Source organism: Thunnus maccoyii, chromosome 13 (assembly GCF_910596095.1).
Source record: "Thunnus maccoyii chromosome 13, fThuMac1.1, whole genome shotgun sequence".
In the NCBI taxonomy this organism is placed as follows: domain Eukaryota; kingdom Metazoa; phylum Chordata; class Actinopteri; order Scombriformes; family Scombridae; genus Thunnus; species Thunnus maccoyii.
In genome coordinates, this window is record NC_056545.1 from 26,621,682 (window position 1) to 26,636,336 (window position 14,655).

The window sequence follows — 14,655 nt, forward strand, 5'->3', positions numbered from 1 at the left end:
TTGTTTTTCATATCAAGGAGAGTGATGATAAAGCGTGGGAAGCACTGAATGCGAGATTATCACTCATTCCTATGGGGAGATTTAAGGTTAAGAAAGCTGCTCAATCCTAAAAGATCAGAATAAAGACACAAAGCTGATGTCGTAGACTGTACAAAACAAGCGCAAAACTCCTGGTATTGGTAATTGGTTTAAAGTGCTTGCATAATTAACATATCTAAGCCAGATCATATCATTTAGATCTGGAATATTTCCTGTGTTTTTTCATGTGAGGGAAAAACACTTATTTGGCTTGGGAGCAGTCTAAACAGCAAGCAAGTATTTTAGTTTAATTAGACACAAACAGTAGCAATACTGGGACATTTGAAAGGGCCAGTAGCTTCTGTCTGATGTCAACAGCGTGTCTTTGTGCAAGTTACTGAATGAATAAACACTGTGTGTTGGCAATGGAAGAAATTGTTTAAGACCTGCTTCAAGTGTCCACACAGTTTTCATCTTCTGCAAGGTCATGTTGGTGAAATGTCTTCCCAATGAATACTTGGAACGAACTGACCTCCTCACATGTCGCTGTTTGGTACAGTATTATCACTCTTCCAGCTACCACACCTTCATGACTCTATCAGTTTCAGGAGCAATCAACTGCTTTCTGACCTCTGGACCTGCTGTCATCACCACCTTTATGGCCTGGTTTTCTCAACTTTCACTTTCAGTAACTGCAAACAGGAAATGTGACCTATGATTCTATGATTGTGGGCTGTTATTTATGGGCACACAACCAGATATTTGCAGTGTATTTTCAGAAACTACAAGGCAGCAATAACTTCATAAAATAACAGTTAAGAATAACAGAGACATGGTGTAATGCTTGGATCACATGGCAAAAGCAATGGGATTAATGTAAGAAATACTGAATAAAGTTGCGCATTAAGAGAGCGTAATTACTCAATATTGAATCACAGGATAACAGAAGAAATTATGGGCTGGCTGGCCAACCAGTTGCCATTCATTTCTAAAAATAAACCACCATGACTAAAGACAGCTTATATTGTATTATAATTAGGAGGCATTGCACAATGATAGGACAAGGACTTGCTAAAAACTCATTAGTAATATTTAATAAACCTACAGCACTCACACTTGGAAATAGAGGAAGTAATATTCAGACTGGGAGTACGCCTTGGGGTAAAAATGAAAAGAAAAGTTCTGTTGGCTGAATTTAGTTTAAATTCCTGGGTTGCTTGAAGTATTGACTGCAAAAAACAGAATATTTGAACCAAAAAAAGAGAGAGATAGGAAAATAGGCTTAACTATTCTGAGGAATTGCTTATTTTATATGACAGTGGCTGACAATGTTGCACCACAATGTTGCATGTACAATATAAAGTAATTTGTAATGATCTTTATCCACAGTATTAGTTTTTGATGAATTGTTGTTGAAATGATTTATAAATGTCAGCTCCAATTGCACTGACTGTAAGAATTATTTGCATGCACAGCCCACAGAGGAAAACACAGTACTATACAGTCTACATAATGGTAACACAAATTCAACTGGACAGAGAAGCCTACTTAAATGAGTTAGCCTAAAGCTTAATGCAGACTACAGTGCATACAAGCCGAAAGAACAGGGAAAAAAACTGATTTTGTTTGCTTTATTTCTCTTACAATTTGCAGCTGTAATTGAAGCCCTTTGGTTTGGCTGAACACCAGCTTGGATGCTGGTTGTATGAGATCAGAGCTGCAGCTCTCAGTTGTGCAATGTTTTGCCATATTTTGGAAAAATTAAATATACGGCTGTGCTCTGCAAAAATCATGGACTTCAATGATGTACAATATTATTTTGAATGAAATGCTCGCTGCAGCTAAAACCTGCAAAAGCAATAAAATGCAGATAATATCTTGAAGGTAATGTTAAGTTATTTTCTGAGGACATTCTATAAATAAACTTTTTTAACCACGATCCCGTATCAAACTTCAAAGACGACACTCTTACTGTTGTTAATACTGTTGAAGACTTATAGAACGTAATTTATATCCTCCAAAGTGAAGGCACGTCAAACACTTACACTGGTCCATGCACTGCATTAGTGCTGCACAAATGCAAACCTACTTGCCTCATAAATAAGCCCATATTTTTCTCTTAAGTGTCAGATTTTCTCCTGAACTCTGTCAGGGGCAACAAGGTCATGTGATATGCAGAGAGGCTGTCATCAACCAGAAGGCTTGATCCAATCCACTGTGACGACAACTATCCACCCTGCTAAAGTGTCCCTGAGCAACATGTTGTTTGTATAATCTGCTCTCAGGTTGTGACAAGAAGAAAAATCAAATAAAGCTGATGAATCACTCAGCTGATAAAAAGCAACCAATTAAGTTGGATTGATTTCTGTTGTGCATAATAGTTACAATAATAATATGGATAAGGTGTAATCACATCAATGTTATACCATCTATTATGATGTTATTCTGACTTGTATTTGTTTTTCCTCATCTTACATAATATCTAAATAAAGATGTGGATAAATGTGTGTGTTTCAGTCATACAGAAGCTTTACACAAAGCAATAAATGATCATGTGTTTTGAGCTATGCCATTATTAAACTGTTGCTTGTTGTGGTAAGACATTTGAACTTTGTATTTGTATAGTTTATTACCTTGCTCTTTTATTGTATTTACCTTTGACTGTACTTGCCTGCATTGTACTTATTGCCACATCCTCCTTTATTCTGTAAATGTGTCAACAAAGACATATTTATTTATTTATGTTGATATTCTTTAAATGTCCTCTTGATGTAATAGTTTCTTATATTTTATTCAATAATACGCATTTGCTTTATTGCTTATACATTTTAGATTTTATTCATCTTACCACAGTCGGTTAAATTGGGGTCAAAATGAATATATGGTATTTGATTGAAATAAAACAAAACAAAGGGAGCATCAATGCATCTCGGTTGCACATTTCAATTGCAAGTGCAACATGACATGCGCTAGGTGGTGCACTGTGTAAGTGAGCAAGTTTATAGGGTTTGATCATTAGTAACAAAATCTGTTGCTCAGTAGCGCCACTTGCGCTGGCCTAGCGGCAATACCTATCAGTCTTGTGTTATTACAGCCCTCATGACCACGACAATATCAAGTTAGCTATACTAAAATCCACAACCTGTCGCAGTGACTTTCAAAATAAAACAGTCATTAATGCTAACATGCTGCAGAATCTTTTTATAACTCAAAAGCACCAGGAAAAAACGCTAATGTATTATTCACTAATTATATATAAATGATAAGGATAGTTTTTTTAAAAATCTATGTTCATAGCGGAACTCATAGCTATAAAGACAATAATTCTCTACTTTTGCTTTGCCGGAAGTGTCGCGAGCTCTCTGATGTCTGTTTGTCTGTCTTCAGGGAACTTGACAAAGCTTTGACCACGAATGAGCCAATAGGCTGTGGAAGGCAGAGTTGTCCCTGTGGCCGCCATTAAAGAAAGGAATCCATGAATTCAAATGGAAACCAACAGGAACCGAGGCTGAAAAAAATGATCGAAATAATCGTTAAAATATAGGCCGATGGCAGATTTCGAGAGGTTTTCACAGGATGTGTTTCGTTTTTAGACTGAATTTTGCGATGGAGGAGTAAGACAGGACGTTTTTATTTTTTTTAAGCAGAGACCGTTTTAGGGCTAAGGGGGAGGGGGAGAGTTGCTTCTTTGCTCTCCTTTTCTTTTTGTTTTATGAACATTTTCCGCTTCCTTTAATTAGTTTGGACTGTGTGCTTTTGAGATGTCGACATAAAAGACCACACAAGTCTCTTTTATCCGCTTTTAGCTCCGGCGGGGGGGGTGGGGGGGGGACTGCAATCGGGAAGGTTGTTGAATTAACTATCCTCCAGCCAAATGTTAGCTACAAAAAATATCTCTCGCTGATTAAGCCTGCACATCTTAGAAAACACAACTCCGCAAATTTGTTCTTTATTTCCCGGGAAGTAAAATGATGGAGAGTTGGACCTCGCAGTGAAGAAGGATGAATTCTTGTTTTGTACCAAACGGGGCCAGTTTGGAGGATTGCCACTCCAATCTATTCTGTCTGGTAAGAGATTTAAAACTAAAGGAAAGCAGCCATTTTTAACTAGCTGAACAGGGGCTAAGCTAACGTTAGCCACAGAGGCATCAGTTGATAGTAGCTTAGCGAGGCTTACGGCCCTGTCGAGCTGACATCATTTCATTTCAAGATATCCCAGCTCTCTAACGTTACAGTATGTTCTTTTTAAACACTTAAATGTAAGGGTCTGTCTGTTATAATTTTCTTTCTACCACATTACCATTTCCCCCTGTTAGCGAACCAAACACTCTAGCTGAAAGCTACTCGCTTGTAAAGCTTCATTTACTACATTTCACAGGGCAGACACAGCAACATACTGCCAGTTAGCACGGAAATAAATGTTGTGCATTTTACTGCCAGAAGCACGACTTGTTTCCCCAATGAGTAAGTTGTTGTTGTTGTTGCACTTTCTCCCTTTCGCCTCAACACCTTTTGTTGTTACTAACTTGCCATTTCCTTCTCGGCACATTTCCACTATGTTTTTATCAAGTGGTGACCCGTAAATCACACACAACATGCACTTAAGTTTGCAGCATTAAGTTATGTCGCTGAGACTGGGAAACCGTGGTGCATTTGCTGTTAAATACGGTTTGTGTTCAACACTTGACAACTCCTGCAGGAACAAATGTCAATGCCAAACTTGCACAGCTTGTCGGTGAAAGCACGCCCCTTATGTTGTGACTAGAAAGCTCCTTTTTGCAACTAGTATGTGACAAGTTTGTGGTAGCAGTATTTGTTTGCAAACGTTAATTATTTATGTAATGTGTCATTATCTTGTTTGTCCGTGGCTAAATCTCCATGGACTTCATTTTCTAGTATTCACACCAACTAGGGCACAGGCCCCGGGCTGATTATATAATCTCTGGCATGCATTCCTGGGCATTACAAACATCTAGGTAGCTACATATCTCAACTACTCTTTCTTCTACTATAAGCTACTCAGGGAGTTTGGGTGAGGTTTATGATGTGTTTCTCTGTCCCTGAATATCTTTTTCATCGTATCATGTTGTCAGTTGTGGCCAGTTCGCTAAATAGTTGTGGTTGCACTCTTACACACATGGAGTTAACAGGTCTTCTTTAAATCCCTTGTGAGGTAAATAGTGCAGTGAGCCTCCACTGTGTAGTGCACAGTTCAAGCCACTACAGTAAAAGTAAAGGTGTTGCTTGAGCGTACGGTTCCTCCTCTGGCCTGATAATCAAGAACATGATCTGAATGTGTTTGTTGTTGCAGTTAATTGGCTTGTCAGCAGGCTTAACTACAGTTTCACTTGCAGGTTAGCGGAGGAGTGTAATGCTACCTTCATGTGCTCCTGTTTACATCCTGCTTCCACTATCGGAAGTAACAGATGTGATTTGCCAAGTCCTATAATGTAACCTTTAGAAAAGATAGATTTTTGTTACAGATTAAATGACACAGAAGCACTTTGTGGCACAGTGACAGAAGTAAAAGACCACAAAATGCATCGACAGTAGGTTGAATTGTTAACGCATGTATGCACAAAATATTATCAAAAGTTAAATGAGGAGTGAGAGTAGAAATGCATCACTAGTAATGTTTACATTGAATCTGGTATAGTAACAATATAGTGAAATACTACACTGCTTTTACCACAAATTGACACAGCTTCCAAGCTGTCTGCTCTCTGAAGGTAATATTTCATTGCAGAAAATCCCCACTCTCTCAATACTACTCTGCTGGGTCGATTGTGTGTGCTGAACTCGTAATTACAATGTTTACGGCGGCACTTGAAGGCAGCGTTGGCTACAGTGGACAGGCGAGGTAGAGGCTGGTAGATGTGGTGCTGTGCCTGTCTGGCTGACATTTTCCTGCACACTGAGACTAAGCATAACACCACTGCTGTTATGACTCACTCGCTGAACAGACTCCACTTTGTGGTTTTATGGTGAAAGAATGCGAACACATTGTGGTTCTTTTTTTTCCCCCATAGTTTTTCACTGGATAGTTCAACATGGACTTTGATACTACTTGTTGCATGCTTTTTTTTTTTTTGTTTTAAAAAGTGGCCTTCTTGGAGTTAACTTGGAGTGTAAGTTCAGTTTATGAGCTCATGTCTTATTATGCATGTTTTGTAGCTGTCTTTTTATGACATTTGCAGTTTGAGCTGCCATGCATTTCAGTGTTAGCGCAGGCTCTAATCTTTTACAGAAAGCACTACAAAAATATTCTGTTTGTGGATGGCATTGAACGTGGCATACGTTCAAGTGACAAGTGCTGTGTATAAAGTAGCTCCAGTGAAACTGATAGAATGCATTCTCCTTGACCAAATGCAAACACACACTTGTTAGTTTCATGTTTGCTCCATGACAGCGTTAAACGAGGGGGAGAGAGAGAGAGGTGACAGACAGAAAAAGAGACAGAGCCTTGGTAGAAGAGGAGCATCTGCGACATGATTTGAGCAGCTTCACCTGTTGCTTGTCTCATATCTTGAAAGGCAGGAAGGCAGCTGTTTGAACACTGTGTTCCCTACTGAGACCCAGAACCCTAAGTGGCCAGAGGGAAGGTGAGCAGCTGGCAAAATCCCAAGTACGCATCACTTCAGGAAAACTTCCTGCCTCTATCCAGTGGCTTTGGCCTTAGATTCCCTCCTAATGCAGCCGTGTGATTTTTGGCTTTGCCATATGAAAGATAAAACTTCTCATGACCCACATTGCTTGCCCTGCTGTGACATTTTATAAGCAGTCGCTCACATACCTGAGCATTTACTCAGACAGGGGGAAAGCTATGTAGATTCCAAAGCCGTGCACTAGGGGTTGGCGATATGGCCCTTAAATAAAATCACAATATTTCAGGGTATTTCTGCGATAAAGATATTCTTGACAATATGATGAAATACTCCTTGCTGGACTTTTGGCTCTCCTCATATTCAGTCAAGTGCTTCTGCTTGAGGTGGTGAAATAAGTTTGTTGTTACCGTCTTCTTGCACTTCTTATATATTACTGTGGTTTTTTGTGCATCTGATCTTTCGTAACCAAACCACTTCCACACTACTAAAGTCGTTCCTCTTTATGGAACTAACTCCTCTACCTCTACCATGGAGCTGGTAGCAATGTAACTTTTGCTTTGAGTCATGCTTGTTGTTGCTGTGTGTAACGATATGACGTCATTACATCAACAAATCGGAATATTGCCATTATGATGATATTAATTTTTTCTATCATGTTAAAATTATACGGATATCATTGTGAACGATACGCTATGGCACACCCCTGCCATGCATGAAGTGTTTGATGCAGGCTCCTGCATGTGTACCACACGTTGGAAGGAAATGAACATATATCTTTGGCACGCTCTGTTTTTGCACACAGGCTGCCACTAATTTATTTTGAAAGGACAGACAGAACAACTGCAGAAGGCACATTTATCCTTGATAGAGCAGTCTGCCTCTTGGATATTATTGTTGATGAGGAGTGGAGTACTGACGTGTCTAGTCCTCGACAGAGGGGCTGTCCAGCTCTGCATCTTGAAGCTCAGAAATATGTAAAGACAGCAGTTAATATTTTTATCTGGAGCTCACAGTTTGTTTTAATACACAATTCCTTATATTTTGTGCAAACTATAAGCAGGGTGACTTCAGGTTTCTGCAATTTAATGTTGTAACTTAATATTTTAATGCAATTGCAAATGCAATTTGATGCTTAATCCCTAAATAAAACAGACTACTGTGCAACTAGAGAGGTTGTTGTCCGTAGTGGACCTATGAAAACGTATTAAAAGGTGTGAATGATGTTTTTTTTTATTGTTATGAAGTCGTACAAGATACATTATGTTACGACACTTATCTGTAAGATAAACTCCTGGTATTTCAACTGTGATATTTGTTTTTACTTTATGGCTTGCAGAGTCCTAACTTATGTAAAGAAATGTTCAGTCTTAATAATTAGTTCCGTCCATCATGAATCAGCAGTGGAAATGCTTATTTTCTGTGTAAATGAAGCAGATTCTGCTGACTTCTGACGCTTTTGTCTAATTCTCATGAATAAGTTCAGCAGGTTTAGATGTGTATCATTACTCTGAACTAAACATCTAGCTTCAGAGCTACTCAAGGTCTTCGCTTCCTCATTTTTCTCTCCAGTCCTGTAGTCATACAGTATATTGGATAAAACCCCTAAAAGTCAGTGTATTCACTTAAAAACTGTTCAAAGTTTCAAGTGGGGTCCAGTTTGAGTTCACCTTGTCTCTCCATCTTCACAGTGTTGAGCTCAGCAGCTCACTGGAAGTGAAATAACTTGATGTAAAATTTGCTGGCTTTGTGTTCTCTAGCGTCCCAGTGCAGAAGATAAAAGAGCGCTCTGAATGTCAGTGAGCAGATATTGAACCACAGCTGAAATTGCAAACAATTTTCAACTCAGATGGTCAACATTACATTTTTTAAAATATTGAATAGATTTCCTAATATTCTCACATTTTATATATACAGTAGATGTATCCTAAACTTTGAAGATGTTGTGATTTCATCTGAGGCCCCTGCACAGTTAAGATAGAGGAGCTCTGTGAACATTAGTCATTCAAATTTATCTTTGAAGTAGTGTTCTGTGTTATGCATCTGCACTGATGATTTATTGAATTGAGGTGGTTGTGACAGTTTGATAATGTAGCAAGTGTTAATGATGGTGTATAGATATTGAGGATGGAGGTGTCAGATAGAGACTTAAAGTACTAAACATAATACATTCTAAGCAGGCTATTACTGAGGATAATTGCTTGTTGACAGTAACGCACAGCATTTAGTTATACTTGTTCCCTTATAGCATAATTGCTGTAGTGAAGGATTTTTTTTGTGCCATGTATTCTAAAGGCAAGATTCATAATGTATTCAATAGCCTTCTTGGCAGAGAAACTGCAACATATATACATACATCTCAATACTGACAGAAATTGTTGCAAAAGCAGTGATGAATAGAAGTGTAGTGTAAGATGAAGAGTCAAGCCCTCTGCTCTTGTAGGCTGTTGTATTTCATTGACGCATTAACAGCACATCAGCAGAAATAATCAGTTATTTTAGCTGTGACTGCTACTATGGTGGCTAAATCTCAGGAAGGAGACTTTCACAACTTTCAGTGCCCACAGGATGTGGTCAGTTGGTTCAATTTGCCCCGCGTGTGTAGTTGTACTGCAGTAACTGTAGATAGTAACAACAAGCATGTCAGTGTTTTCTCTGTGTGCCATTTCAGAGGTCGCCTGATACCAAGCTGACTGCTAATTAAACTATTTAACCTTCTCATGACCACATGTAGTGCTGCATGGAGTCGCTTGTTCGCTTGATTTTGAAGAATGCTTCACGACTCTGTGTTACGAGGGATGGGAATTGTTAAGATTTTATTGATACCAGTGCCATTATCGATTCTGCTTATCAGTCCGATTCTTTATCGATTCCCTTACCAATTCCTGATCAATTTTCTGTGTGGGGGGGGAAAAAGTAGGCTTACACAGAGTTTCACTGTCAACACAACTGCTTTATGATCTACACTGTTTATCAATAAGCTTGCATGCTGATGAATATATGAAACTAGACTAACTAGAGAAAATAAATGGTCCACAACCAAAAGTTAACTGCATTAATTAATGAAATAATTAATTTGAAAGCATCTTACGGTCTTCTGTCTGTATGAGAATAACAAAATGAGAGGGAGGAGTGCTCCGCTGTGTTATTAACGCCACGTCTCCAGCAGTGGAGAGCAGCCTCTCTGCTGCGCCGTTAGTTCTGTGGAAAGCCTTGGTTTTACAAGATGCTGAGCAGACACGTGGCTTTTGAGGTGAAACAGACTGAGCACCAAGTTATTTTCTTCTTATTTTCTTTTTCTCACCTCAGAGTTGGTTTAAGTTGTTAAATGCTGCAGCGTGTGTGTTGGTCAGCTAGTCTTGTTTGTTACTGCTGTTCGCTGCTCCTCTCCGTTAATGTTAGTCTCTGAGTGACCATGTAGAAAGTTCACAGTGTACTTCACGTTCATCTCACAAAGGTAATTATTTACTCCATTAAATCAAAAAACGCTTGGAACCGCTGCCTTTTTTGAAGATGAATTACAAGATAGGCAAAGATAACTCTAGCATGTGTGTGCTGTAGACAGTCCAGAGGCTGCACTGCCCTCGCAGTCGAGTTCCACCTTTTTTGTTCCGTCAACATCACATGTCTGGACATCGATAAGAGGAACTGATAAGCTCGGAGACATATGATTCCGATGGTTTGGACAATTAGGAACCGGTTCTCGACTGGAACTGGTTCTTGATTCCCATCCCTATGTGTTACTCTTTTAAAAACTGTTACTTGTTATATAATGTAATAATTCATTGATAATCCAAGTTACCATAAGTTTGTTTTCATTCAATAGACAGTTAATGAACAATTTATTTGTTTCAGCACAGATCGCAACTATGTGATAGCTGTACCCAAGTTTTATTTGGTTGGAGGTTGGATTGAGAGCAGTTTTCATTGCCCTACATGCTCCTGTTCTTGTAGGTAGAGAGGCCTTGTAGCATGTAATATGACTTAATGTTTATCTAAATCCACTCTGCCTTGACAATAACAAAATGTCAAGCTGCAACTGCATCCACTTTGTTCATTACTGTATCAGATCTAACCTGTAAGAGCCATGGTAATGTACAGTATCAGTCACGTTTGTATACATTGAGAAAGTGTGTCCAAACTTTTGACTGGTACTGTATATCTCTCTTCTATTAAGTGGTCGTTGGGTGCAGTTAGGTAGGTTTTAAGGCTCATTTTCTCTTTTTTATCTCTTTTATCTCTTTTAAGGCTTAAGAGCTACCTTAAAACATAAAATGATTTCATAAGGGATATCAGAGACAAAGCAAGCAAAGGAGGATAGTCTTGTAAACTTAATATCTTAATTATTATTAATTAACTTAATACAAATAATTATGATTAATTTAAAAAAATATATAATAGTTTTTTTTGGAGGCCATAACCAAGAAAGTGTTTAAAGAATTTTAAAAAAGGGCTACAAAAGGGCAAAAGTTACCAAAACACATTTGAATAAGAGTCATGCAATTCAAACCAAGGTGAGTCAGATATCACTGCCCTCTCACCGGCTTGATGCCTGACTGTCTGTGTGCAGCACATAATCACGTCTACAAGTGTGAAACCAATATCTGTGAGGGGGGGAAGGCTCTAATAAAATCTGTGGGGCACTTATGAACAAAACCGTTTTATACAATGAGCGCCTAACACTCAATACCATTGGGGACTGGCCCGATAGTATTGTGTGGCCAGTGAGATGATGGGGGGTGGGGAATGGGGGGGGGGGTTTACTTGCTAATTGCCTATCTGTACTGCTTACGATCTGGTTTCACAGTTAACCGTTGTCTCCACCCTGCCTTTGCATTGTGTGCACAGATGTTTCCTAGCAAGATGCAGGTGTAATGTAGTGCTTCTCACACTCCAGCAGGAAGGAGCACCCTAACTGCTGCGGCTCAGTTGTTACACACAAACCCAGCTCTGCTGTTTGCATCTCGGTGCTTGTCCTCAGCATGTGTAGCAGCTTTTCAATTCCTCAGGAGCCAGATTGTTCATCAGAGATCATGATGTTTTCATCATGCACCCCGACAACCACTGTGTTTAGTTATAATGAGACTATAATGCAACCTTGGGCTTTTGTATGCTTGCCAGACACTTTTTTTCCCCCTTGAATTAGTGGTGGAGAACAAATTAAACACATGCTCTCTGTTAGTTGATGATGTATACTGTGTATAATTATGGAATAAGAGTCTAGACTGTATGTTGCTATGGTGTATTACCTGGACATGTACAGGAATCATTAATATAGTCAGAATTATTTTTAACCTCAGGTCATTAATCATTTTCTCACTGTCTTATTGCTTGCTAACTTGTTGTGATCTAGCTGTGCTCCAGCTGACGCCACACAATGCTCTGTTTTGACAGCCCATAACCCCCACCCCACCCCCACCCCCACCATCACAACTAACACCACAAATCTCCCAGCTTATCCCTAGCCAGGCGAAAGACCACCGCTTCGCCACAACCACGGGTAATCACTTGTTCAGGCTCAGCGCCTCTGCACTTGAGTTAAGATATCCCCTGAATTGTAATGGATTAATTGGTTGAATATACAGAGGGACAGCTTGCCAACTCAGCCTGAACGGAATAGGACTTAAACGGCATGAAAATGAACAGTCCGTGTTCGCACAGATTAGTTGAAATGTCTACAAGGATAGATAGAGGACCGAGATTGCCAGCGGAAATAGGAATGCACGCCTGAGGCATCGTGTGTGTGTGTGTGTTTTGTGGTAGTTAGTGTGTGTATGTGTGCATGTGTTTAGGTAGACATGGGTAGTCTGTCGGCACTTGGGTGATAAGCAGCAGCGCTAGCTAGCAGTGGAGCGTAATGTTCCTGCTTTAACACTTAATAACCCTGCCAGTGATTTACTGCCTATGAGGCTTTTTCCTATGTGTTTTGTTCTCTCTATAAAAGCCAGACATCGTTTATAGAAAGGCAAAGCACCCCCCCAGCACTCACCAATAATGAGGATTAAGGTGGTGAGACCACGTTTACCAGCATTAGTTTTTTTCCTATTTGTGTTTCGAACATGTTGTTCATGGTGATATTGAAAGCACCTGGAGCATACTGTGTAAGTACAGAGTCTTTGCGGAAACAAACAAATGTCCCAATTTTTTAGAGGCAATTTCTCTTTTGTGTCAACACACAATTGTCTTGTCATCATCTGTGTATCTTTCAGTCTCTTCCCTTTTTCTTGTTATCCCCCCCTCATTTTGGCAGCCTAGGTGTCTTGTTGTCAGAAGTAGTTGGGTGGGTGAACTGCCCCATAAAAGAGGATTAATACCTACTCTCTACACTCTGCTCAGCACATGTTTACTCCGAGGTGCTGAGTGGATCCTGAAGCGACGACTCCGCACACTAACACTCTCTTTCTCTCCCCCTCCCTTGCTTTGCAGGCTGACTTGACAGGGATCAAATGGAAGAGGTTTGTGTGGCAAGGTCCCACCTCTGCACCCATCCTCTTCCCGGTGACAGAGGAGGACCCCATCCTATGCAGCTTCAGCCGCTGCCTGAAGGCAGACGTGCTAAGTGTATGGCGACGCAGTCAGCGGCAGGGCCGGAGGGAGCTTTGGCTCTTCTGGTGGGGGGACGACCCCAACTTTGCCGATCTCATCCACCATGAGCTTGCAGGTAAGGGCCGCTTGGCATACACATAAGGGCATGTAATTTGGAAAAAAAAAAAGTTATATCAAACTGTGTAGGTACATCCTCTTTATGCTGCTTCATCACTACATGGAGGTCAGAGGTCAGCTACAGAACATCACCCAGGGTGCTTGTAGGGATTCAGTGATTGAGGTCAAAGGAACAGGAAGAGTGCTCTAAGACACAGAGGTGGCTCTCATAGTTTAAGAGCAGTTCATTTACCCTGCTGCGACATGGTAATTAAAGGGGAATACCACAGATTTCACGCACAAAGTCTGTTTTTAGGTCTGTAGGAATGCTACTGTATATGTGAAAAAAGTTGGAAAAAGACTTTTTTGGCTCCAGGGGGAGCTGTGAGAAATCTGATGAAGTGCCAAAAGTGATGTTGATCGGTTGGGGCTGCAAGTTTGAAAATGAAGAAATATCTGGGTGTGTTGAGTGAGTGAAGTGAGCTTACCAGACTTCTGTTGCCAGAGGATAGCAGCTTGAGGCTACATTAGCTGCTACTAGCATAACAAACCCTAATCTCCAACTAAACTGTCAGGGGTCGAATTATATTGTGGGTAATGTACGCGCCAGGTTTTGAAAGGAAGAAGTGAATGGAATGAAAAATATGATATGTCTGCTTCCGCTGCAGTGTTTTTGATTCTTTGTTTTTAAACTGTGATTCTAACAATGTTATAGGAGTGCAATAATAAATCGGTGGAGTACTCTTCAGTGTTTCCCTACAATACTGCAGTGGTGTTGCACTGTTGCAGAATTATCAGCGATTCTGCTAAAATTTCACATGTGCATTAATATCAATGGACTTCTAATGATTCTCACTTGCACACTGTGCGAACACGATAACAACCTATGTTATCCTGGAAATGTTTTGAGTCATCAACTAGTGCATCAAATCCCAGAATCCTCCCTCTTCTCATTCTTCAAAGGACATCTACATGAAAGGTACTAACATAAGAGTAGTGTAGCTGCTTGAAGGAGTAGGGCAATGCGTAATGTGTGTATTTGTAGCTAGTGTGTGGTTGAGTGAGCAGCAGAAAAGTGACAGGGAATGCGAGTGGAGCAGAAGAAAAGGTTAGCAATAAGCTGTCAATCTGGCAGTAAATGTAAAGTACAGGCAACAGTGTGTCAGTTAATAAATGCTGCAGCTTCGCAAGTCCAAGAAAAGTCTCATCTCTTGTTTCCCTTACTGCTGGAAAAGTGAAGGGGTTAGCCCCAAAGTTAGGGACAATGGTTGAGCCTAACCTGACCAGGCTCACTTAAGGTGGATTGACTTGTAAGGTGGACCAGCTGTTCTCATTTTAGTGTCACTCTCAGCCAAACAATTTAAAAGAGAGGACTGCTTACTCTCTGAGTCACT

The 14,655-nt window shown here is 40.1% G+C and overlaps 1 protein-coding gene across 1 annotated transcript in view; it reads left to right on the forward strand.

The window, feature by feature from the left end:
- The first annotated feature begins 3,449 nt into the window (after nucleotides 1-3,449).
- The window catches only part of med13a (mediator complex subunit 13a), a 78,494-nt gene continuing 67,288 nt past the window's right edge, over nucleotides 3,450-14,655 (forward strand). Inside the window, exons 1-2 of the mRNA XM_042431098.1 lie at nucleotides 3,450-4,085; nucleotides 13,046-13,280. Coding sequence (XP_042287032.1) covers nucleotides 4,020-4,085; nucleotides 13,046-13,280 — 301 coding nt within the window. The 5' untranslated portion in view covers nucleotides 3,450-4,019. The remainder of the gene's footprint in view (nucleotides 4,086-13,045; nucleotides 13,281-14,655) is intronic.